Source organism: Chamaea fasciata, unplaced genomic scaffold (assembly GCF_029207755.1).
Source record: "Chamaea fasciata isolate MVZ Bird 193981 ecotype frontalis unplaced genomic scaffold, bChaFas1.0.hap1 SCAF_8, whole genome shotgun sequence".
Classification (NCBI taxonomy): domain Eukaryota; kingdom Metazoa; phylum Chordata; class Aves; order Passeriformes; family Sylviidae; genus Chamaea; species Chamaea fasciata.
The window spans coordinates 1409868-1433673 of NW_027094093.1; the positions used below are offsets into that span (position 1 = coordinate 1409868).

The 23806-nt window shown below is 51.2% G+C and overlaps 1 protein-coding gene across 1 annotated transcript; it reads right to left on the reverse strand.

Annotated features, from left to right (window-relative positions):
• Positions 1–1358: 1358 nt before the first annotated feature.
• Positions 1359–8954, reverse strand: ASB1 (ankyrin repeat and SOCS box containing 1). The gene is made up of 5 exons (XM_066189221.1): positions 8883–8954; positions 8630–8776; positions 6588–6890; positions 3155–3540; positions 1359–1737 (listed from the first exon to the last, which is right to left on the reverse strand). The coding sequence occupies exons 1-5, from the start codon at positions 8915–8917 to the stop codon at positions 1604–1606; spliced, it is 1005 nt and encodes a 334-aa protein (XP_066045318.1). The 5' UTR covers positions 8918–8954; the 3' UTR covers positions 1359–1603.
• Positions 8955–23806: the final 14852 nt, after the last annotated feature.

Below are 23806 nucleotides of genomic sequence, written 5' to 3' on the forward strand. Positions count from 1 at the left end.
CCCCACATCCATCCTTACCACCTTCACCCCAGTGGGGGTCCCACTTACAAACTAAGTAAAAATCCTTAGGGAAAAAACAAGGATTGGGTTTTCCCTAAGGATTCCCAAATGTCTTGGCATTTTCTCAAGACAGCCCATCTCATTTTCTGCCTCCCCATACTGGAGCTCGGGAGCATGGTGAGCTCCTGCAAACCATTATGGATCCCCCAGCAAGGTGCCAAGAAGCTTTACAACCTGTTTGCATCTCCCAGGCATGTTCACACCTCTATAAAGCCAGTGCACAACTCGCTGCCAGCGCCAGGAAAACCGAAACCAGCTGCGGGCCTGGGAAGGGAACGGTGCAGAACTCCTCACCTGCCCACAGCTCCACGTCCATTGCATCTCACCTGGAGAAGGTCTGGAAATATCCTCTGTTTCTGTTTGCTTTTGCCTTTATTTATGCCTCTGGGAAAGGAACATTTTGGAACCAGTGTTGAGGCCTATGGGGTAAATCCATAGGGGCCAGGGACAGGGCTTGGAGCAACCTGGGATAGTGGAAGGTGTCCCTGCCTATGGCAGGGGCTTGGACCTAGGTGAGCTTTAAGGTCTCTTCCAACCCAAACCAGGCTGGGATTATCTGATCTTTAAGGTCACATCTGGAAAATTACCTCTGCCAGCTGGATGAGCATGGGAAGAAAAGCTAGCAAAGAAAAATCATTAAAAATACCCCCAAAACAACACCACCACCAAAATAAAAAATAATAATAAAAAAACCAACCAAAAAAAAAAAAAAAAAGCCAAAAAAACCCAAGCCAAAAAAACCCAAGCCAAAAAACTTGTAACACAGTGACTTTACTTGAATCAGCAAAGTTAAAGCAAGTTCCAATCATCACCTGAGATTTTTCCCAAGATCTTGAGGCACCATCATCTCTATCCTACTCAAGTTGCTGTTTTGACAATTCCTCTGCACTGACCCTGTCACTGGCTGACCCTGAGAACCCAACAAAAGGCTGCTGACTCCCGGCACAATGACTCTTCTGGGAGTTTGTGGCATGAAGAGGCACTGGAAAGCAAAGGCACCCAGGCTGCTGGATGCAACACTGTGATTCCAACCACAAAATCTCCCAACTCCTCAAACCCCCCCCCCCGCTTTTTTCTCCCTTTTCTACAATGCAAACAGAACAGACATGTTACGTGGATCTGGGTGGGTTTCCTCTGGTCTGACTGTGGGATATGGAATAAAATGTAGGTAGGAACTTCTGGTTTTATGTGCTGTGATGGGAAAAATAGTTTAATAGAGACACCTTCCCACACAGAAATGCCACAGAGACCCCAGGCCTGTGTGTGTGTGACACAGATCAGTAACAGAGGTTACACACTTGCCAAAAGCTACAGGATATATTGTATTTACTCCAGCAGCACCCACACACCTTTAGCAGCCTCTCCCCAGGGAGATAAGACACACAGAACTGCTGCACCCTAAATCTGGAGGGGGGAAAAAAAATCCACAGGAGCAGGGAATTATGTGCACTCCACGAGGGGTAAAGGGGCAGGATTGGCACCTGACTCCGTCAGGGCGCCCATTTACAAAGTCACACTGTCCCCAAAAGCAGCCAGCCGCCCTTTAACTGTGTTCGTGGAGTAAAAATTGTTTAATGGGGTCTGGGATTGGGAGGCTGTGGATCAGATCCAGGCGGGATTTGCCAAGGATTCTCCGTACAGTTATGCGGCACAGAGACAAGAGGCTCCGGGTGCGGCCTGCAAGGAAAAACACAGGGAAGAATTACTGGGGAAAGAGAGAGGGAGAACAGCAACACCGAGGCGGGGCAAGAAAGCCAAGCGTGCACGAACCCCACCTTGTGAGGAGGCCAAACCTCCTGGATTTGGAGCAGCCGCCACACGGGCAGGTTGGAAGGGGCAGCTGGAGGCTGGGTGGGCTGGTGAGCACGGAGGCCATCACTGCCCAGCCCACGGCAGGAACAGCTGTGCCGGGGGCGTTAGCTTGGATATTACGCAAAGGTTCTTTCCCGAGAGGGTCCTGGGGCACTGCCCGGTCTCCCCAGGGAATGGGCACGGCCCCAGACCTCCAGGGTGCTTGGACAACACTGAGGGATGCACAGGGTGGGATTGTTGGGGTGTCTGACTTTGATCCTTGTGGATCCCCTCCAACTCCATGGTTCTATTTGGATCATTTTAAAATTATGTAGATCGTATTTTTTTCTCACCCATCCCCTTGGAAACAACAGCACTGACAGCCAGCTCAGGCCTTATCCCAACTTTCCTCTGAGTCCATGGAGAGCTCTTCCAGCACAGGGACAAGAGGTTGGTGGTGCCCATGTTGATTCAAGAACTGGACTTCCATGGCATCACTCCATTATCCCATATGCTCCACCTGAGGAGTCCCATTTGCCTCCTAAACCCAGGCCTAGTGGAACTTCAGCTTATGTCAGCTTCCTTCAGCAGAAGCCCAGGCAGGTTTGAAAACCAGGCCCATGCAGAGCTGAGAACCTGGGGATGTGAGTTGTATCCCACAGCCTGAATCCCTTTGGAATTTCTCTGGAGTTCAAGAGGGAACTTCCAGCCACTTCCCATTTCCACCCCTGGTGCGAACCTGTGGCCTTCACTAGGTGGGTTTCCAAGGTGCTGCACTTTTCTCCACCTTTTTTCACCTCCATCCTGCCCCTTTTTACCACCGTTGGTGGCTTTCCTTCCCAAGCAGTCTGTCCAGATTAAACCCCCTCTTGCATCCGGAGCCCAGGGTCACACAGGAACAGCTGGGACACACTTGTGTGGCTCTGGAGGACTGGATGCCACTGGTGATCCCCAGCTCCAAAGCCTAGCTCGGATAGGACTCCCAAGCCTTGCCTACATGAGCAGGCAACGGAAAAGAGCTGGGAGAGGTGAAAAAGGTGGAGTAACAGACAGAGGTTGGGCTGCTGAAGGACTCAAGAGGGGAAAACACCGTGTGAAGGTACAACACGCAACAGGGGAAAAGCAGAGAGTGTAGAAGTCATTAATGCTTTGTCAGCTTGTTAGACCCCATTATCTAATTGCTGAAGGAGTGAGGACAGCAATACCCACCCCACCACCTCAGCAGCACCTTCCCTTCCAAACAACCCCTCCAAAGAGCTCTCCCGGAACCACGGGGCCGCTCCAGGGACCCAAACCCACTCACCCCTCGCCTCCTTGAACACCTCCAGCGCCTCGGCGTTCACTTTGACCCTCCCTGTGGCCTCGACTCCCAAAGCCTCCACCTTGACGAGGTTGAGATCCGCTCCAAAGTCGATGAGGAGGCGGACGAAGGCGGGCTCGCAGCCGTGCCGCAGGACGGCGTCCAGCACGCACACGGGCGAGCCCCGCGAGAAGCCCTGCACGTTGATGGGCCCGCAGCAGTTAAAATCCGGGTTGGCTCCCGCCTGGAGCAGCAGGCGGAAGCAGGGCAGGTTGTGGTAGGCAGCGCTGATGTACAGGGGACACACCACCAGCGTGGTCAGCGGCCGCAGCGCCTGCCCCGGCCCGCGGGATGCCAGCTGGTGGTTCACGTCCACGTCCGCGCCGTACCTGCTCCAGGAAGAGGGAGGGAGGGTTGGGAATGGCAAGGCGTGAGGCTGAAGGGCTCATGCAGAGTGAGAGCCTCTGGAACCCGCCCATCCCTGCCCTCAGATGGGCCTGGCAGCGCTTCTGAGTGGGGGCAGGCAGCCAGCACAGTATGATCTCCCAGAAGCAAAGAAGTTTTCCTGCCCACAACAGCCCGGGATTTGGAGAGAGGAGGAACAGCAACATCCTTGCCCTCCTGATGGATTGGGTTTGCATGGCCACGTTTGGGTAGTGGGAGGATAACAGGGGTGGCTTCTTTGAGAAGCTTCCCTCATGTTGGATGAGGAGGAACAGGTGTTCCTGAGCTTGGGGGAAGGTGTTTTTTAAGATTTATTCCACTTCTCATTACTCTACTCTGATTTTATTAGGAATAAACTGATATCCCCAAGCTGAGTCTGTTTTGCCTGTGATGGCATTTCGTGAGTGATATCTCCCCCCTTCCTTTATCTCTCCTGTTCCTTATCTCAACCCAGGAACTTTTAGTTGAATTTTCTCTCCTCTCGTGTCTTGGCACCAGGGATGGCTCAGCCCCGAGCCAGCACCACGTAATGCTGGATGCTAACGAGCTGCCTGGGGAGCAGGGATGTTTCCAGATGACTCCACTGAAAAGGGATGCTGAAATAACTTCCCTACCAGGATAAAATGGGAAAAAAAAGCAACACAGGCACTCAATCCCAAACTGCAGGGAAATGGAAACAGGAATCTGCACTCCACAGTGAAATACTCGTGACAAACCCCTGCTCCCAAAGGAGCTGGAGGGGCTGGAATCTGCTGGGAATTCCTGCAGGCAGTGGGGACAGTAATTCCATGTTCCTCCCACGCATCTTGGATGGGAAGAAGGAGGAAGACAACACAATCCCTAAGGAGTAGCTGGTTTTAATTGCAGAGCCCTGTCCATTCTACGCACAGAGGGAGAAAAGGTTCCTTCACCCACCAGTCCCCCTCCCCAAACTGCAAACTGAGCACTCAGAGAAGCGTTTTTTTCCTAGATAGCTTTATATTCCTTGCAAAAGTTCATAAAACTAAGGACAATACCTGGGGAAAAATCCCACCTCAAAGCAGGCACAGTTCTCCCTGAAACCAGCAAGGACTGCTCCCTATCCATCAAATATTTAACCAAATCTTTCAGTTCTGAGCATGGGAAGAGTCTCATTTAAATTAAGCACACCCAGAACAAGGGCTGAGAGAGTCCTCGAAGAGCTGCAAATGGCACAAAGTGTATTTTTTCCCTTAAAATCAGATTACACAAGCATTTGGACAGAGCTATCAGTGCTGCTGTGGGATTTCCATAGGGCTGTTGTAAGGCCATTGCCTCCTGAGCAGACAGCAGATCTCCCTTCATTTCAGTCCTTCCCTCCCCCATTATCTCCACCAAAATTCTCAGTGGAAGCCCTCAATTCAAAGCAAACCCCCAAATTCTACTTTTAGCAGGGTCAGGCATGCACCTGAGGGATGGGGGGGGATCTGGCAACTCTCTTTCTCCCAGTTTTAGCCTGGCAAAAAGATCCTCTCATCCTTGCTACCCTCAATTCCACTGCAGGTAGCAGTGGATTCCACTACAGCATGACCCCAAGTTATGAGGAATGTCATTTATACTCTGGCATTAGAACCCTAAATATTTCCAGCAGCCTCCCAGTAAAAATGGATCCCCATTCCATAGCCACGTGTGGATTTATTATTCATGGATGGGATTTCATCTCTTGCTTGGTTCAGCACTTGTAGGAATGCTCAGGGATCCCAACGGTGCTACCATGGGATTTTCAAACCAGGTGATGTTTAGACACCTGCAGCACACCTGACTGGGTTCAGGTTCTCTCAAAATAGTCCCTCCTGTCTCAGGAAAAGTGTCTTCCTCATTGCACTCCCACTGCCAAATCCTGTAGAGCCAGCACTTTAAACATCCCTGTAACATAAAGGCTGCATTTTTCACTAAGCAACTCTGCACAGATCTGTGAAATCCCTTCTCCGAGATATTTGAAATTTTGGGCAATCTGACAATTTGGTATTAGCTTAGCAGCCTTGGGAGAGACATTGCCTAATAAAAAGAGATTGGACAAACTCCAGTTCATTTTTAATCCTGAAAGTTGTCCAAAATCTTGCTTTTAATATTGCTGGTGAGGTATCCCAAGGAGCAGACACATAAATCAAGGCATCAGCTCTCCCTGTGCTGCTGAAATACCATTTGCTACATTTCACCCTGCCTGGGTGGAGAGAGCAGGGGAGATTTTTGGCAATGCAGCGAGTTGAACCCTGTATCAACAGGCCCGTGCTGATGGGAACATCCTCCTCTCAGCTTGTTGGGAAAGGAGCAAGGAGGGGGGGATTATCTCCCCTTCTTCCTCAAAGCCGCCCTTGTATGAAAATTTGAAAAAGGAAGAAAACCCCCAAGGGTTTTCAATCTTTTCCTATTCAAATCCTTTTGTTATTTTCTAGCATTTGAGGTCATCAAGGAGATTCCTTCAACTTTCTTCTCTTTCTCTGTTTCTCCCTACAACCTACATTTTCCCATTATGCTCCATTATTATTTGGCATCCACGGCCCACATAGCTGTCCAGCACGATCCCTTGGACAGAAACCTTCTATTTTAAAGAGAAGGGATAGTAAGGGCACATCACAGAAGCAGCAATTCAAGTTCCCACAGCCTCCTCCTACACCCTGAGCCCTGCTGGTGCTGCCAAGGGAGTCTCCTGAGGGAAAAACCAACACCCAGGGAGGTTTTTAGGGGGAATCCACCTCCCTCCTAACTCCAGTCAGGAGCGTGGTGGAAGTAGGGGGGATGGCAAGGTTTGGATCTGACTGGATGGAGGGCTCAGAAGTAGAGACTCCTCTCTTGGGCTTGGATTGGAACAGTTGGGAACAGACCCGCTGCCAAGGCCAAGTGACAGGAAATCCCTTTGGGCACCCCTCCACCCTCTCCTCTCCAGTTCAAGAGGTGTGGAGGCTACAACCAGCAAGGAGGGAAGGGATCCCAAGGGAGAAGGAAAAGGGAGAGCCCAGCCCCGAGCTCTGACCTGATGAGCTCCCGCAGGATGTCTGCGCGCCCCACCCGTGCCGCGTGGTACACCGGGGTGCTGCGGTGGTGCCGGCTCCCGTTGGGATCAGCGCCGGCCTCCAGCAGGATCTTGGCACACTCCAGGTGCCCGTTGACCACGGCCACGTAGAGGGCTGTCTGCCCCTTGACGTCCACCAGGTCGATCTCGGCCCCTTTGCGCAGCAGGAAGTCGACGCAGGGGCCGTGGCCGGCGGTGGCCGCGATGCGCAGTGGGGTGCAGGGCAGCCACCCGCAGCACCACACCGACTTCTCGTTGATCCGGCTGCGGGGGGGAACACGCAGTCAGAGGAGCCCCCACTCCCTCCAGGAGGGTGCCTCCTGGAAGCCTGGGCACTGAAACAGGCTCCCCAGGGAATGGGCAGAGCCCCGAGGCTGCCAGAGCTCCAGGAGCGTTTGGACAACACTCCCAGGGATGCACAGGGTGGGGTTGCTGGGGTGTCTGTGCGGGGCCAGGGGTTGGACTGGATGATCCTTGTGGGTCCCTTCCACTCAGGATACAATTCTCTGATTTCTGGCACCTTTAGCAGCCCCAAAAAGCCCCCGTCAATCACCTGACAGATACTGCCTGGACGGATAAAGAAAAGCAGTGCTTGGATGGTGGGCTTTAGTTGTGCCAGGGGCGGCACACCTGCACAAACCCTGCTTCAAAAATCGCCTATTAAAAAAACCCCAAAACTAACCTCTCCCTTTTGTCTCTTTTTAAAGGGAAATGTCCCAAATTGGTAGCCCAGAGAAGCTGTGCCTGCTCCATTCCTGGAAGTGCCCAAGTCCAGGCTGGACAGGGCTTGGAGCTACCTGGTCCAGTGGAAGGTGTCCCTGCTCATGGCAGGGGTGAGATGGGATGAGCTCTGAGGTCCGTATCTACCTCCAGATTCAAAGACATCACTTCTCTGCTCATTCCTCACCTGTGGAATGGAGCTGTGGGCCCCACCCTCTTCTTCCTGTCAAACTCTGCTTTTTCCTACAAAAACCCCTCAGCCCAAGGGGTCCCAAGAGCCCCAGCTGCACAGGTAGCAAAAAGAAGGGCTGGCTCATTCTCATTTTTTGCTGAAATAACACCTTTTTTGAGGCTGGGAAACATTTAGCACTCTAAGCAGATTTCTCCATGATGCAGGAAAATTAATTAACTATCCCCATAGTCACAAGGTTAGCACTGGGCAGATTTTGTAACATGGGGTGTTTCAGGTTTACAGTTGATTGTAATCCCTTTTGTATGTTTTTCTTATTATCCGTAGGCTCCTGTTTTCCTGGTATCACATTCCTATCCTGATCTGAAAAGAGTTCACGCACAGCTGCCACAGCCTCATGAGCTGCTGCGAGATTTGCCTCCTGGGAAACCAGAGGAATGATCTGGGGGAAAGGAGAGCATTCTCCCACCCTGACACCTCTCTGATAAAAACCCCCATGCCTGGAATTGTCCAAGGCCACGCTGGACAGGGCTAGGAGCAACCTGGGATAGTAGAAGGTGTCTCCGCCCGTGGCAGGGGGTGGGATAAGATGAGCTTTAAGGTCCCTTCCAACCCACACCGTGCTATGGAAAAACGGGATGAGATGGGGGTCACCAGAAGGAGCAGGCTGTGGGGGCAGCAAGAACACCCCAGGAAACACCTCTCCCCAAAAACAGTGGGTGGGATGGGAGCCCCCAAGAGGTGCAGGCTGTGGGAACAGTAGGAAGAACACCCTGACACCTCTCACAAGAAAAAAGGGCTGAGGTGGGAGTCCCCAAAAGGCGCAGCTGTGAGGATGGTGAGTGAAGCATCCTCCCTGACGCCTCTCCCATAAAACCCCCATCCCTGGAAGTGTCCCAGGCCAGGCTGGAGGGGGCTTGGAGCACCCCGGAATAGTGGCAGGTGTCCCTGCCCACGGCAGGGGTGGCACTGGATGCTCTTTGCGGTCCCTGCCCGCGCGGTCCGTGGGAAGCGGGTGGGATGCGGGGCACCCCGTGGGCTGCGGGGGGAACAGGCGGGTGGCGGGGTCGTGTCCCCAGGGCTAAGCGCCCACCTCTGGAAGCTCTCGTCCTGCAGCAGGCTGCGCAGGGTGGGCAGGTCCCCCACGAAGGCCGCGTCGTGCAGCCGGGTGTCCTCGCAGTGCTCCAGGGGGTGGTCGCAGAACTGCTCCCGCAGCCATTCCTTCAGGTTGCGACCTGCGCTGGAGAGAGGCACACAGCGGCATGAGGAAGGGCTGGCAAAGGCGGGGTGACCCCGCTGTTTTCCCCCGGCACGGCCACCCCCGCCGAGCCCCCAGCCCACGGTACCTGCCCGGGGCGGGCGCGTCCCCGCCCTCCGCCATCGCGCCCCGCCGGCCCCGCTCGCCCTCCCCCGGGCCTCCCTCGGCCCCTCCTTCCCGGCCTCCCTTCCCGGCCTGATTGGCCCCGCTTCTCTTCCTGCTCCTCTTAAGGTGGACTCTTCCCCGCGCCGCCGGCCCGGCCGCTTGTTTTCCTCCGGGAATTGCGGCTCCTTCCTCCCGCTGCGGGCGGCAGCGGAGCTCGGGCAGCTGCGGTGGGCATCGGACGGTGCCCCGCAGCTTTTATGGGCTCCTGGTGTTCTACCCGTTTCTGGTCGTTTTGCTGATTGTATCTCGGCTCTCCCGCAGCGCAGATTGCGGGATCTTCAAGCATCATCCAGTGCAGCCCTGCCCAGGATGCCCCAACAATCCCACCCTGGGCATCCCTGAGAGCTCCTGGGGCTCTGTCAGCCTGCGGCCGTGCCCATTCCCTGGGGAGCTTCTTCAGTGCCCCAGCACTCTGGGAGAAGAACATTTTCCTGATCTCCAGCCTCAACCTCCTCTGGCACAGCTCCAGGCATTCACTTGGGTGCTGTCACTGGTCACAGAGAGCAGAGATGGGAGCTGTCCCTCGGGAGGAAGATGGAGGCCATGCTGAGATCTCCTCCCTCTCCCTCCTCCTCTTCTCCAGCTGAACAAGCCAAGTGCCCTCCTCATCCCTTCACCATCTTCATTCTCTCTATTCCCTTCACGTCTTTGTGACCTTTCTTTGAACACTCTCTAATAGCTCTATATCCTTATTATTGCTCTCCAAGCATTTAAAACACACCCTCAGCTTCCGAGTGCACATTTTCGAGTCTCCAGTGGCAGCAGGGAATGGTGGTCATCCCTCCCTCCCTCCCTCCCCACTCCTGCTGCTCTGTGACAAGCTATCCCTCCACAGATGCCAGGCTCTTGCTGCCAACCTGGCTTCCTGTAACTGTTGTAATTTGGGCTCGAGGAACACACAGGAGAGGGGCACAGTCTGCAAATCAAACCCACTCCCTCTGCCTGCTGGAAGATCAGAAGGGGATGGGACTGATGGGAATTTCAGATCTGCTGGCGCTGCCACCTTCCCCTGCCTGCAACCCTTATGCCACTGGATGAGGCACACCCGGGGCTAAGAATTCCTTGCTTGGTTTCTAACCCCAATTCACAACTGCATCTAGAGGCTCTGTATGCCCCACTCCGTGTCCTCTCCCAGGCAGGGGAGCAGTCATACACATCCCAGTTCCCTGCTGCATCCCTTACACATTTAATGGGAATACATTTAATGAGCTCCTCCAGCTCCAGTGGAACAATGGGGGCTCATCCAGAGGAAAAACCATGTTGGTCCGTGGGCTTTTTTTTTTTTTTTAAACTTGGAGCTGATTCTTCTCTCCTCCTGCAGGGAAAGTGTGGACAGATGAGAAGGGGGAGCAGAGGATGCAGCACTGTTTATTTGCAATATATCCACGTGGGCAAAGCAGAGCCCTAGAGGGGAATAAAGCAATGGATAAACAGGACAGACAAAGCTGGAGTTGCTCATGGTTGGAGGTTCTTTCAGTTCTTGCTGCAATGAAGACGGAAAGTTCTTACATACCATATCCCACTAGATTTTCCAGCAGTTTAGCTCCTGAACCAGGCTTTTATTCTCTCCTTTTTTTCCCCCCCTCACTTTTCCTTAAATGTACGTGAAAAGCAGCCCATCCCAAAATGGGCCGGTGAGTTCTTGTACAGCAGTGGTGAGAGGGAGTGACTGTGCAGACTCGGCCTCCAGCTCTGAGAATCCATAGGGGTTCCAGAGAAATCCCATGGGGAAATGCACAAAACTCTGCCAATTCATATCGCTCTAAGTGGCTGCAGCAGGGAAGTGGAAATTTGCAAACAGCTCACCATTTGGTGAAGACCTAGGAAACGCTTTTTCCAAGTCTGGAGAAATTGTTTTGTCCGACATATCCTGACTGCTCCTACCAGATGTACCAAGCTGAGAGCACAGGCTGCTGGCAATCCACACAGAAACTGGAGCCTCCAGGAGGAGGCTTCCAGGGTCTCAAAATAGCCACTTATCCAACACATGCTGGCTCACCTGCCAGGCAAGACCTGTTCTCCAGCTCCTAACCCTGAAGCAATGTAAAAACAAAAAAAAATTATTTAAGTAATTAAATAAATAAATAAAGCAAATAAAACTCCTCCTGCTGCTCCAGAGGATCCCTCAACCACCCCCTCCACACTCACTAAGATTTCCCACTGCCCCTCCTGAGCAGACACATCCTCCCACTCTCCATCCTCATGCTCCAAGCAAAACAAGGAGTTCACCCATCCTGCTCCTGGAAACAGGATCAGGAAAGGAACCAGCCCATCTATGGGGCCCCGCCAGAGTCCTTTCCCCACAGGAACCTGCTCCTGTCCTTCCTTCCTTCCTTCCTTCCTTCCTTCCTTCCTTCCTTCCTTCCTTCCTTCCTTCCATCCATCCATCCATCCATCCATCCATCCCTCCCCCACACCACTGGAGAAACTCTGCCTCACTTGAACGTGGGCAAGGAGAAAAGAGGGGGCAGGGGTGAACTGTTAATCCACAGCTTTTACTCCCTGGAATAAAGCCAGTGGTTGCATTTAGTGCCAGACTGAGAAGAAAATGCACCTCCCTCCCTCTCATTCCTGGATAAACATGGACATCTTGGGAGCCTGAAAAGGACAATGATTTATACCTGGTGCTAAAACCAGTGGTTAGTCTCGCCACCGCCACCACCTCCAACACCCTTTTCCAGGGGCACCACACCTTTTAAATCCACCCAGGCTCCTCCCAGACCTTCCAAGCAGCAGGAAAAAAGCTGCATTATGAAATAGTTTGCAATTGCAACTGTTTCGATGCCAGGGTCACAGTGAAGAAAAAGAAAGAAAGGAAGAGGGAAAAAAAAAAAAAGCCGTGACCAGAAGTGTAATTCACGCTTAGCTCAGTCCATAAAACTTCTCCCTGCCTGGATCTAAGCCATCGGCTTGGATTTGTAGTGAACTCTCAAATGAAGTTGCCCTAGTGATAAATAGATCTTTGGGGAAAGAGGTGAGGGGGAAAAAATCCCTCATCCCCTTGTTTTTAGTGCAGCCCGACGTTTTTCTGGGGAATTGGTGTAGTTCCTGAAGTGGACATGAAGGCATGCATTAACAACAGAAAACGGGAGAATGAGAGATGGGAGAATTGAATTCCAGCATCCAGGATGTCATTAGGACTGGGGCTGGAAGCACAAAGATGACAACAGAAAAGTTGCTTGGAGTCCAGGAAGTTAATTCTGCTGCAAATGGGCCTAAATACCTCTGTCCTGAGGGGAAACAGCCAGCACTGAACATCAGCCAGCTGAATTCTAACCTTCCATCAGGTGTCCAGCACTTCGATCCTTCAATCCAGACCGGGAGAAAGCGAAGGGTGTGGAGTGGAGATTATACTGCAACACCACAGAAAGGCAGGGACTAGAAAATCCCACCCATCATCATCATCCGTCATCATCATCATCATGAGACAGGGCTGAACAGTCACGCTGCTGCTCCCAAAGAAACTGGGACAATCCATCCTGACAGTGAGGAAAAAGGCTAAAATTGAGTGAAGAACCGCCAGGATTAACACCATTAAGGAAAAATGGCCCCCCAAAAAGGGGAGTGTTCCCTACTGGTTGTGCCCAGAGGGGTGTGGGTCACACCACCTCTGATCCTTGGAATTTTGGTTAGGATTTTCAGCCTTGCCCAGAGGGTGCCTGTTGATAAGGAAACAGGGCAGTGATTGTCCTATGTGCCTCATTCATTTCTCCCAATTAAATTATGGGATTCCTTGCTTTTCTCTCATTCTTTTCCTATCATTTATTTATGGCAAGGGTGTGAAAGGGTCTGGAAATCCTTGCGTACTGCAGGAACACCTCAGGAGTGTGAAGAACTCAAATCCATCAGCCCAGTGTCTCCATGTCTTCAGCAGGATCCAACCACAGGTTGATCCCAGCTCATGGATCAAGCACGGTTGCAGATACTTTTTCTCCAGGGCTGTCATCATGAACAAGTTTGAGGCAGGGAAGGAAAATGCTGATGGAGGTTTTATCACCATTTTCCAGGAGAAACAGCCATCCTTTGATGGAAGATGTGGGAATATCAAGAGAAGCAGGCACCTCCTTTACCTCAGTCCACAAGGGAAACACCGCCTTACAGGCAGGTTAGAAAATCCAGAAAATGTTCTGAGGACAAGTTTCCATCCACGGCAAAGGGCTGCCCAGGAATGAGTCACTTAGGAACGTTTTAGCCCAACTCCCACCGGGGGATTTGCAGATAAAAGGGATCTATTTATATTCTTAGCTGGTTTTGGGTTGTTTTTTTTTTTCCCGTCTTAAAAAAATACTCAGATTTTGTTGGGGAAATAACACTGGAAAGGGGTTTTTTGCACTTCAACAACTTCTTTCAGCACCCGTGTGGAATTGTCAGAAGAAATAGCTCAAGGAAAACAAGAGTGGGGGGAAAAGAAAAGAGCTGGAGAGGAGAAAAGCTCATTTCCATCATGCACAGGAACTGGACCTTTATGATCCTTGTGGGTCCCTTCCAACTCAGTGATTCTGTGATTCCACATCCCTCCCTCTTCCCCTGAGTGCGGTCACTGTCCACTTCATCCCAAAGCAGCGTTTCTGACACACAGAGAGGTCCAACAGTGAACGTTTCATAGAAATCAGTGAATGGTTTGGGCAGGAATGGACTTTTAAAGATCACCCAGTCCAACCCATCAACCAGTGAATCTTCCATAGAAATTACAGAACAATTTGGGCTGGAAGGGACCTTTAAAGATCATCCAGTCCAATCCATGAAGGCATTCCAGGCAGTCCAGATCCATGCCCAGGGATTCAGCTCCCAGTGCCTTGGGAGTGAGGTTTTAAATGAGGTCTGCTGCAAAATTTGTTGTGATCAGCACCGAGTAACCCTGTCAGAAACCTGCATTAGCCACAAAAAGGCTCATCAAGAGCCCCACAGCAGCACCTACACCTCCACACTCCCTCAGAGGAGTTGGTTTGTGAGGTGCATCCATCTAGGAACAGGCATCAGGAGCTCCACGGCGCTGGACATCTATGGAGAAAGCACAAAGGTGACAAATTCTGTTGAAAAGGAGAAAATACAGCAAGCAGGGGACTGTGCAAAAATAGGAGACATAAACAGATGAATTAAGCTGGCTCTCCAGGCAGCTCTGGCCTTGCAAGTGCTTGACTTTCCCACCTTAACACCATGCTCTCAGCACACTTATTTCACCCCTGAAATTCCTTGAAAATACAGCTGCCCACCCGCCTGCTCCACAGCTTAGAGAATCCCAGCGCTGAGTGAGTGCAGGCACTTAGGGCTGCCCCAGGCACAAGGGTCTCTTTATGGAGTGGCTCTCCAGGCACACAGGACCTGGAGCAGCCTCAGTGAACTAGCAGAGAAAAATAAACATCCTTCTCATGGAAGTGCCTCACACAATTTCATTAAGCCGGGCTGCAGCGGATGTGTATTTATTGAATGGAGCCCTCAGAGAAACAAAAAGGGGGGAAAGAAGCCCCTGGGCTGCTCTGCTGAGGGGGTTGTTTAATGAAACCCAACAAAGCAAGAACCACCTCCGCCCTACTCAAAGCCCAGCACTAAAAAAAGAACCCCCAAAGTCATTTTTAGCCGCGATTTCCGTGAGCGCACTGCAGGCTCCAAACCATTCCCTGAGGAAGGAAAGAAAGGTGTCTTTGGGAAGGAGGGGCACAGGAATTCTGAGCAGGATTCCAGGCAGCGGCATTCCTGCCTGTTTTCCAGCAGGCCCTGGATGCTGGCCCACCTCTGAGGTGGGGTGTGAACACAAAACACTTTCCCCGTTGTTTGCCTCGCTCCCATCCCGGCCTGCCTGCCACTCGCTAATTAAGAAAATGAAATTAACCCTCAGCTCCACACGTTCCCTCCCAGGGAAGGGATTTCTCTTTCAAGGTATTCCAGGTCGTTTTTCTCTGCTTATGTTGTCTCTTTTTTTAAATTGGATTTGCCTCCAGGGATGCTACTTAAGATGTTTCAGTTACCAAAACTCAGCTTCCAGTCTTGTTGCCCAGAGAAGCTGTGGCTGCTCCTGGATCTCTGGAAGTGTTCAAAGCCAGCTTGGACAGGGCTTGAAGCAACCTGGGATAGTGGAAGGTGTCCCTGCCCATGGATTGGGATGAGCTTTAAGGTCCTTCCAACCCAAATTCCATGATTCTGTGAAAAAATAACTCCAATGATCCTTTTTACAGCACCTCTCCCACCGGTGATGCAACATTTCTTTTATCAAATGACCCCAAGTTCCTGTTTCTCCTCTCAAAAAGAGGTCATGCAGTGGAGATGCTTTAGAAATGTCACCCTGCTGTGCTTGAGAGACACAGAAAACACAGCCAGCAGTGCCTGAAGGACATAAAAATGTTTTACTTGTGATCAGGGCGGCAGTAGAGCAATAAAAACTTTAAATGCTCCTAGAAAGGTGTGATCTTAGCTTTCAGAATCACAGAATGCTTTATTTCTGCACTCAGAAAGGTTTGCAAAGGGAGGTGAGTGGTTTTGCTACGCTTGGCTGGGCTGGGGCAGAGGAGCAGAGATAATCATTATCATTATCCCTAATTAGGGATCCATACAAACCTCCCTTCCTCAAGAAGTGAAAGTTAAACTCCAATACAACACAGTTCGCTCTTAATTTTGTTTGTTTAATTAAAGCTAAACCTAAAGAAAATGGCAAAAAAAGAAAAAGAAAAAAACAAAAAAACACCCCAGTCACCAGCACCTGGTTATTGCCAGAATCCAAGGGTACGCAATCTGACTCCCACTGCCTTCATCAGCTCAGGATTTGACAAATCAAAGATTATTTAGATTTTTCAGGGCCTTATAACAGCGCAGACAAGCCAAAAGCTGAGCACTCCAGCCTCAGCCTTATTAGCAGCCATTTTCATAGCCATAAACCAAGAGAACAATGTCTCATTTTCTAATTAATGCAGATTGTCATTAATAGATCCCAACAAAGCTGCCTTTCATTCTTTTCCTCGCTGGTGCATTTGGTGAAGCACTTAAAGGGGGCCAGCCCAGTGCACGCACAGAACTGTTTTAATTACATCCTGTGAATTTATTTTTCCAGGGAGAAATATTTCTCAGGGAAAACGTCTATAAAAGTAACTTTAGAAGCAAAGTAATTTTGTGTGTGTTTCCTATAGGAAATCTGTTTAGTTTAAGTCCCAGGTTCTAACACTCCCTTTTTGCAGCAGCGTGACCTGGAGAATGCTGCTGACAGCCACGGTAAAATCCCGGTATCTCCTTCTGAAATGAAACTCCTGGTGGATTTGGGAGCTATGTCTTGATGGGACCCGCCCTCCTCCCCTTTGATTGGATTTTCGTCACGCAGGGTGGGGGTCACAGACGCCCCCCCCAGGAGGGGTACCTCACCTTCAGGGCTGCTCCAGGTGGGGGTGCTTGTGAGTTATTTTAACTGTCATTTGTTTAGCCAAGGGCTTGTTTGGAGTCTCCCTGCTCCAAAGAGAAAACCTTTATGGATTTTCCAGCCATCGAGAGTTCCCAGGAAATGTATCCTCCAGGAGGGGCTTTGCTCAGGTTTCAGTGTTTATTTCTTTCCCTTAGGAAGCGACAAAACTGGAAACTCCAGCCCATGGCCCCTTTGTCACCATTAAACTCCCTCTGGGTTCTGCTTTTTTCCACCTTCATCCCGATCCTCTGGGAGCTGCACCAGGAGTAGCTTCCCTCACCTGAGGAAAAGGGCCTGGCTTCCAAAGGGAGGCAAAAGCAGATTTTCCTCTAGATAACAACAAGGAGTTGGACACTCCAGAGTGTCCAGTGTGTGCCCTGCCTGGTGAGGGAATTCATGTGACCAGGCTGGCCTTCCCAGACTGGAAAATCAGCCTGGGTTTGTGCATGGAAGAATGGAATGCTCAGTCTGGAAAGGCCCTCTAAGACCACTGAGTTCAGTCATTTCCCAGCACCATCAAGCCCACCACTAACCACGTCCCCAAGTGCCACATCTACACGGCCTTTAAGTCCATGGATAAAAGCCCATTTCAGGCACAAGTCAAAAGACTGAAAGAAAATCCAGGGAATTTAGCAATTCCATCTGCAGAGCGGGGAGGGTAAGCTTTGCCAGCTACAAAACCCTCTCCTGGTTCCTTCCTCGTTGCGGTGATGGAAAGTTTCCACTTCTCGCTCCAGACAGTGCATTAGTAGTACCACAAATGAGTCTGTAAGGACCAGTTTTAATTTGGGGAAAGCCAGTCTTTCAATGCTGCAAAATGTGCTGCCACATCTCCACTGCCAAACACACGTGGGAAATGTGCGGGAAGTGCCGGAGGCCAATGATGCAGGAGAACCGTGGAATCACAGAGGGATTTGGGTTGGAAGGGACCTTAAAGCTCATCCAGTTCCACTGTGGCCATGGGCAGGGACACCTTCCACTATCCCAGATTGTTCCAAGCCCCATCCAACCTGGCCTTGGACACTTCCAGGGATCCAGGGGAAGCCACAGCTTCTCTGGGCACCCTGTGCCAGGGCCTGCCCACCCTCATAGGGAAGAATTCCTTCCCAATATCTGAAATAAACCCACTGCCTTTCAGTTTGAAGCCATTCCCCTGGAAGAAATTACAGCTACAGGAAGGACCAACTCACCTGAATAGCTCCTAAAACTCCAGGAGGGTGGAAGGTGCTGTGTTGAACAGAGAAAACGTGGAACAGCAAGGCTGGCACTTCCTAAACACTTTCCAGTTGGATTGGTCTGAAGGAAAAAGCCGCTCTTGGGCCCAAGGCCTGGTGGTCTCCAGATGGATAAGAAGTCCAAGGCTGGAACATCCCATCCTCCTGCAGGAGATTCATGCTGACTCCAGGGGACACCTCAGGTTTGTGCATTGAACCAACTCGCCCTAGACAGTGAAAAGATTTAGTGCCTAATGTGAGAAGAAATCATGGAAATCCTTAGGATACACAGCAGGCTGCAGTTCTCACCCTTGGCTGAGGCCTTCTTTGAAGGCTTCCACGCACCAAAAGGTTCAAACGACTTTTTCCGTGGCTGATACTTCCCAGCTGGCTCTCCTGGCAAGGCAAGGGCACCCAGCTGTTCTGTGGCAGGGGACAGAGGAGATGTTGAGGCTTTATGTCCCATCTCCCCGGCTTGTCCCTGGGTAAGAACCACCCTGTGAGAGCGCTGGGATTTTGGTCATTTCCTCCTTCCTTCTCTCCAGGGGTTTTAATTAGCATTGCCATTGCACTCCTTAATTTGACCACACGCCTTGCTTCCAGTTTAAGCCCCCCTTTCATTTTTTTTCCCCTTGTTCTGATCCCTTTAAGACTCAGCTGTAAAACTCCACAGACCTTGTGTCGTAACACTTCATAATCACACTTACACTCTGAGTAACCTGACAGAACTCAGCTTGTTCCTGGTGATCCAGGGGGATTGGGAACAGCATCTCATCCCTTGCTGCCGAATGCTTCCCACTGCAGGTTTTCTTGGCAGGGCTCTGTGGCAAACCACTGGGATGAGCTGAGGCACCTTCTGCAGGGTCCTGCATTTCTGTGGAGGGGGGTAAGACAGAAAGGGAAAAACAAGATTCTTTTTGGGTCGTGAGTGCCCAGGACAGCGATCTGTGTGTGAAGAGAAGCAGGAAAACGATCTGTGTGCGAAGACAAAAGCCTGCCAGTGCAGAAAATGGAGTCAGGAATCCTTTGGAGCACAAACACACACATGTGGGCACATTCATCCACCGAAACTGGCGTTTCACTCACAGGTCACGAAATCCTGGAATGGTTTAGGTTGGCAGGGTTCATAAAGATCATCCCATTCCACCCTCTGCCGCGGGCAGGGACACCTTCCAGTATCTCAGGCTGCTCCAAGCCTCAGTGTCCAACCTGGCCTGGGACACTTCCAGGGGCAGCCACAGCTCACAGGGAAGGATTTCTTCCCAATATCCAATCTAAACCTCATCTCTTCCAGTTTAAAGCCATTCCCCCTTGCCCTCTCAGCGATCATTCCCTTCCTCCACCCTGCAACGTGCTGCAGCCCTGTCCTTGCACATTTTTCCTCCTGGCTGCACTTTTCAGGCCCTGATCCAGCCCTCTGAGGAGCTTTCCATCGGCTCGAGCAGCTCTTGGATCAGGTGCCTCCAGTGAAATCTGTCCCAGCCAGATCCCATCACGGGGGTGTCGTTTGGGAGCCTCAGTTGTAAGCCTGGGCTTGGCTCCCTCGCTGACCTCTGCACAAACCTCTCCTCGTTTTCCTTGGCTTCTCCCGCGGCTTTGCCGCTGCCTGTGGCTTCGGTGGTGGCTCAGGTTACTCGCTGATGGCCTGTTCTCCTACCTCTGCCTTTCAGGAAGGGTTCACTCCAGGATTTATAACGGGTTCTTGGTAGTACCCTCTGTACTTCGATCTGTGAAACCATTTCAGTTTAACCACCTGTTTTCACACACTCATAATTTCACAAAGCATCCACCTTTTGGGATAAAATTTTCCATGCTTCAGCTCTTGCCTGAGGTGCTAGTTTGTTGGGGTTTTTTTGCCTTTTTTTTTTTTTTTTTTTTTTTTTTTTTTTTTTTTTTACTTTAAATAAAATTCCAAAAGAAAAAGTAAGTTTGATCCAAATCCATTCCACATTTCTGCGCTTGGCCCCAGGCAAGAAACTTTCCTTATTCAAAAAAAACCCACCCCCCCAAAAAAAAAACCCCCCCCAAAAAAACCCCAAGAAAAAAAGAAAAATAATTCTAACCACACTTCTTGTTGTGAAGCTCAAAGGAAAAAAAAAAAATCTGCTTGGGAGCTGCCACAAACACTGTAGGAAAAGTATTGGAGCCTAGCCATGGGCTGAAAACCTTGATTCATCCCAAAGACTTGAAAATGAGGTGCTTCTCCTTGCCTTGCTGTCAGGCCGTGGGTGGTACAGTGCCTGTGGTTCCTCTGACACCAGAGCCCGCGGCCAGGCTCTGCCCCAGCCTCTCCTGGAGCCAGTGGGAGCTTTTCCATAAAAATGGATTTTTTTTTCCTCATGCTGGCAAGTCCATCATTAATTATGGGTGGGCTCAGAGTTCCCTGAGGTCAGGAGGAGCTTCCCAGTGACATCAACCACTGGGCAGGTTCAAGGGGCTTCTGGGGGAGAAGCCGGCACAGGTTGTAAAATATATCCCAGGTTTTCCTTGGATTTTTCACTCAGGGCTCCTTGGGAAATGGAACACAAAGAAGTAACAGCAGGCTGTGAGATCAAGCAGTCAAAGTAATCAGGAAATGGTTTTTAAAAGCTTTCCATTGCTCCAGAAATAATGTCTCAGCTTCCCTGAGCCGTTTGTGTTCTCCCTGGTGTTGACAAACACATCCCTCGTCCTATTTGAGCCTGTCCTCATTCCTGTCACCAGAGCACGCTGTCCCAAGCCACCCGAGAGCCCCACACAGGGCAAACAGAACAGTCCTGACCCCAAAACAGAGCTCTGCCTGCCCCAAACACAATTTTCCTCCTCCTGCCTTGGAGAGTTGTCCCACTAATTGCCTCCATGGATTAATTCCTGGTGGCACCAGCCTTCACTCTGTACTCCAGCTTGGAAATCCATAACCTGGAAGTGTCCAAGGCCAGGCTGGACGGGGCTTGAAGCAGCCTGGGATAGTGGAAGATGTCCCTACCCATGCCAGGGGTGGGACTGGATGGGCTTTAAGGTCCCTTCCAAGCCCAACCAGTCTGAGATTCTGTGATTCTTGGAGTGCAGAGACACCTTTCAGCCCTGGCTAGATATTTTTCCCAATATCCAATCAAAAAGAGTGGGAGCTGACCACAACATGTCCACGTTGATCAATCCCTGCTGAGAGCACTGGGAGTGTGTGAAGGTGTGAAGGTCACCTAGGACAGGTAAAACTGTGCTTTACTATTTGATTTTACAAAGGGCACTTTGCACTTGAACAAAATAAGGACAAATTTTCTGACCAGGCACTGGGAATGAGCTGGAAGTGAAACCCAGTAGGCATCAGACACTTCACACAAACCCTTGGCAAATTTCAGAGTTAAATGGACACCAAAATCTGCCCTTGATAACCCAACATTTCCCCCAAAGTGCAACAGAACCTCCTGCCCATCACCTCCTTTCCCGCAGGCCCTGCATGGCTCCATGAATTTGGGAAGGGCTTCCTGCCTTCTGGGGGGGCTCCAAGCACACTTTTCTCCCCTGGGGAGCCATCCCACAGTGGCTCCCCACAAAGCCCAGCCTGATGCTGAGGGCAGCAGTGGAAGCTCCCACACATTCCCCACCTCTGGATGCAGCTGGATGCCTTGGGGTGGTCCTGTGCTCCTGGAGCTCTGGGCAGTCACACATGGAGAGCAAACACAGCCCCTGACACCTGAGAAAGTGACATTGGAACAAAATCCCACGTTCTCAGCGCGTTCCTGCACGGCTCCCAGTAGCTCCACCGGCAGCTTTGGAGCCAGCACAATAGAACAGTATTTGGGTGTGAGAGACCAGGGGCTCCCACCTCGCTCCAAAGACAAGGATCCCATTAATGGGAGCTCCCAGCTCACAGCCCAGCGGGGTTAAACATAAAACCAGCCCATTCCTGACACTTCACTGGAATGCCAGGAGCTCGGGAGTGCTGAAACTGGAGGAGAACACCTTCCCTTCCTGCCAGGTTACCTGAGCAGCACAAAGCTATGGTGGGTGGCCTGGATTCTTCCTGGCTGCAGGGCTGGTCCCCTGCAGGAATGCTGAGACCATCTCTTGCTCTCCTGTCCTCGTCCCATGTGTAGGGACAGGCGCAGTTTTCACACTGAAAACCCGTCACTGTTGGAAACTCTCCACTGGCTCTTCTGCTCAGTAGCTTCTCCACATCCAGGCTGCTCAGGATCATGGTTGGATGGAGTTTGGAGCAACCTGGTCCAGTGGAAGGTGTCCCTGCCCATGGCACAAGATTATCTTTAAGGTCCCTCCCAACCCAAACCGTTCTGGGATTCTGTGCTCACTTTAAATCCAGGTCTCTTGGAGCACCCTCCAGAACTGATATCCCTTTGCTCTCCTCTCAGAACGTTTGTGTTTGGACCCAAACTGATGGGACTTTTGCTCAGCTGCCACCCTGCCAGGAGCAACAAGAAGCAGGAATAAAGTTCCCAGTGAGACTAGAACAAATAAACCTTCCTGTACATCGAGCCGAACAGCCCACAAAGGGCCCTGCATCTTTGTACAACCCAAATAACGCTGCCTCTCCTCCACGTGCAGCTGCCAGGGAAGAAAACCCCACAGCAGTGCAGGGAGATGCCCAAAGGAACCTCTGGCCCCACGGGAAGCTTGTGCTGGAGCAGGGTCCAGGCAGGACGTGTAGCCCCATGGAAAGAGAAGCCCACACTGGAGCAGTTCCTGAAGGATTGAATCCATGGAAAAGGGACCCACACTGGAGCAGGGAAGAGTGAGGAGTCCTCCCCTGAGGAGGAAGCCGCAGCACAGCCCACGAGTGAGGAGTTACCACAGTCCCCGTTCTGACCCCCTGCACCATTGGAGGGGAGTAGAGAAAACCAGGAGTGAAGCTGAGGCTGGGAAGAAGTTGAGGCTGAGGGGTGTGCAGAAGGTGTTTTTAAATTTTAGGTTTATTTCCTGCCCTACTCTGATGGAACTGATGATAAATAAATCTAATTTCCCCAAGTGGAGTCTGTTTTGCCCGTGACAGTGATTAGTGAGTGATGTCTCCCAGCCCTTAACCCAAGCCTTTCCTTACATTTTTCTTTCCTATCTGGTTGAGGAAGGGAATGATCGAGCAACTTTGGTGGGCACTTGGGAGCCAGGGTTAGGCCACCACAGATGATCAGGGGAGTAACTTGGGTGTTGTAGAGAGGAGCATCTCTTTCTCTTCCCACTGCCACCTCTCCAGTTAAAATAAAATAAAGTAAAATCAAACAGCATTGTGCAAACGGTTAAGGGCTGTTTGTCTTCAGCAGGACGTGTGGAGACAAAGCTGCTGGCACAGGGTGCCCATAGAAGCTGTGGCTGTCCCTGGATCCCTGGAAGTGTTCCAGGCCAGGTTAGATGGGGTTTGGAGCAACCTGGAATAGTGGAAGGTGTTCCTGCCCATGGCAGGGGGTTGAATGGGATGAGCTTTAAGGTCCCTTCCAGTCCAAATCCCTCTGGGATTCCATGGAAGCCCAGGTCTCTGTGTTCTGGTCCATCAGTGTCCCTTGTGGTTGTTTCCGTCCCCTCCCGTGCTCCAGCCCCCGATGCTGACCCAGGCCCCACCTCAGGTTCGCTCCAGTTTCCAGCCCTGTAACGTGCACTGGAAGTTCTGCCGAGATTATTTGAATTGGACAGGGAAACTTCCTTTCTCCCTCCTGATGTTAAAGCCAGAGCAGCTTGGAACCTCCAGCTCAGAGCAACTTATCCAAACAGCTTCTCCTTCCCAGACGTGGATCCCCAGCTCCTCCCAAGCTCAGCTGACACTTGGGCTCCAGCAGCAGGAGATGCTGTTCCAAAAAGCAGAGAAAATCTGAAAGCACAGGAGAAATCAAGTACCTCTTGCCACTGAGCTAATCCTAGGGAAAGCTGCTGGCCAGGAAGCAATCCCTGTGGCTGGGCTGCCAGCCCAGGAATGAGGAGACGCTGGGCAGCTCCTGCCCCACTTCCCATCCCTTTCCTTCTAGATCCATTCAATCCTCTGTTTGTTACCAAAGCTCTCTGTTAAACCTTGAGTTTTGTTTAGGAGATTGTTATAGAGGTGGGATGCTGTCATTTTTTCCTGGATGCAAGAAAATCTTTTCAGTTCAATGCAAGTAAAGGGACCCACACTGGAGCAGTTCCTGAGGAACTGACCCCATGGATAAAGGGACCCACACTGGAGCAGTTCCTGAAGAACTGACCCCTTCAGAGATGGTCAGAGGTCCCCTTTTCAGAGAGAGGTCAGGTCCTGTTATGCCCTGGCCATGCAGGATCTGCTGCCCT

Excerpts from the sequence above, each read along its gene's own strand:
- ASB1 (XM_066189221.1), bottom strand. The coding sequence starts at position 8,917 with ATGGCGGAGGGCGGGGACGCGCCCGCCCCGGGCAG. Across the intron at positions 6,891-8,629 it reads CAGGACGAGAGCTTCCAGAG|CCGGATCAACGAGAAGTCGG; the intron begins GTGGGCGCTTAG and ends TCCCCCCCGCAG. Across the intron at positions 1,738-3,154 it reads GGTGTTCAAGGAGGCGAGGG|GCCGCACCCGGAGCCTCTTG; the intron begins GTGAGTGGGTTT and ends TTTTCCTTGCAG.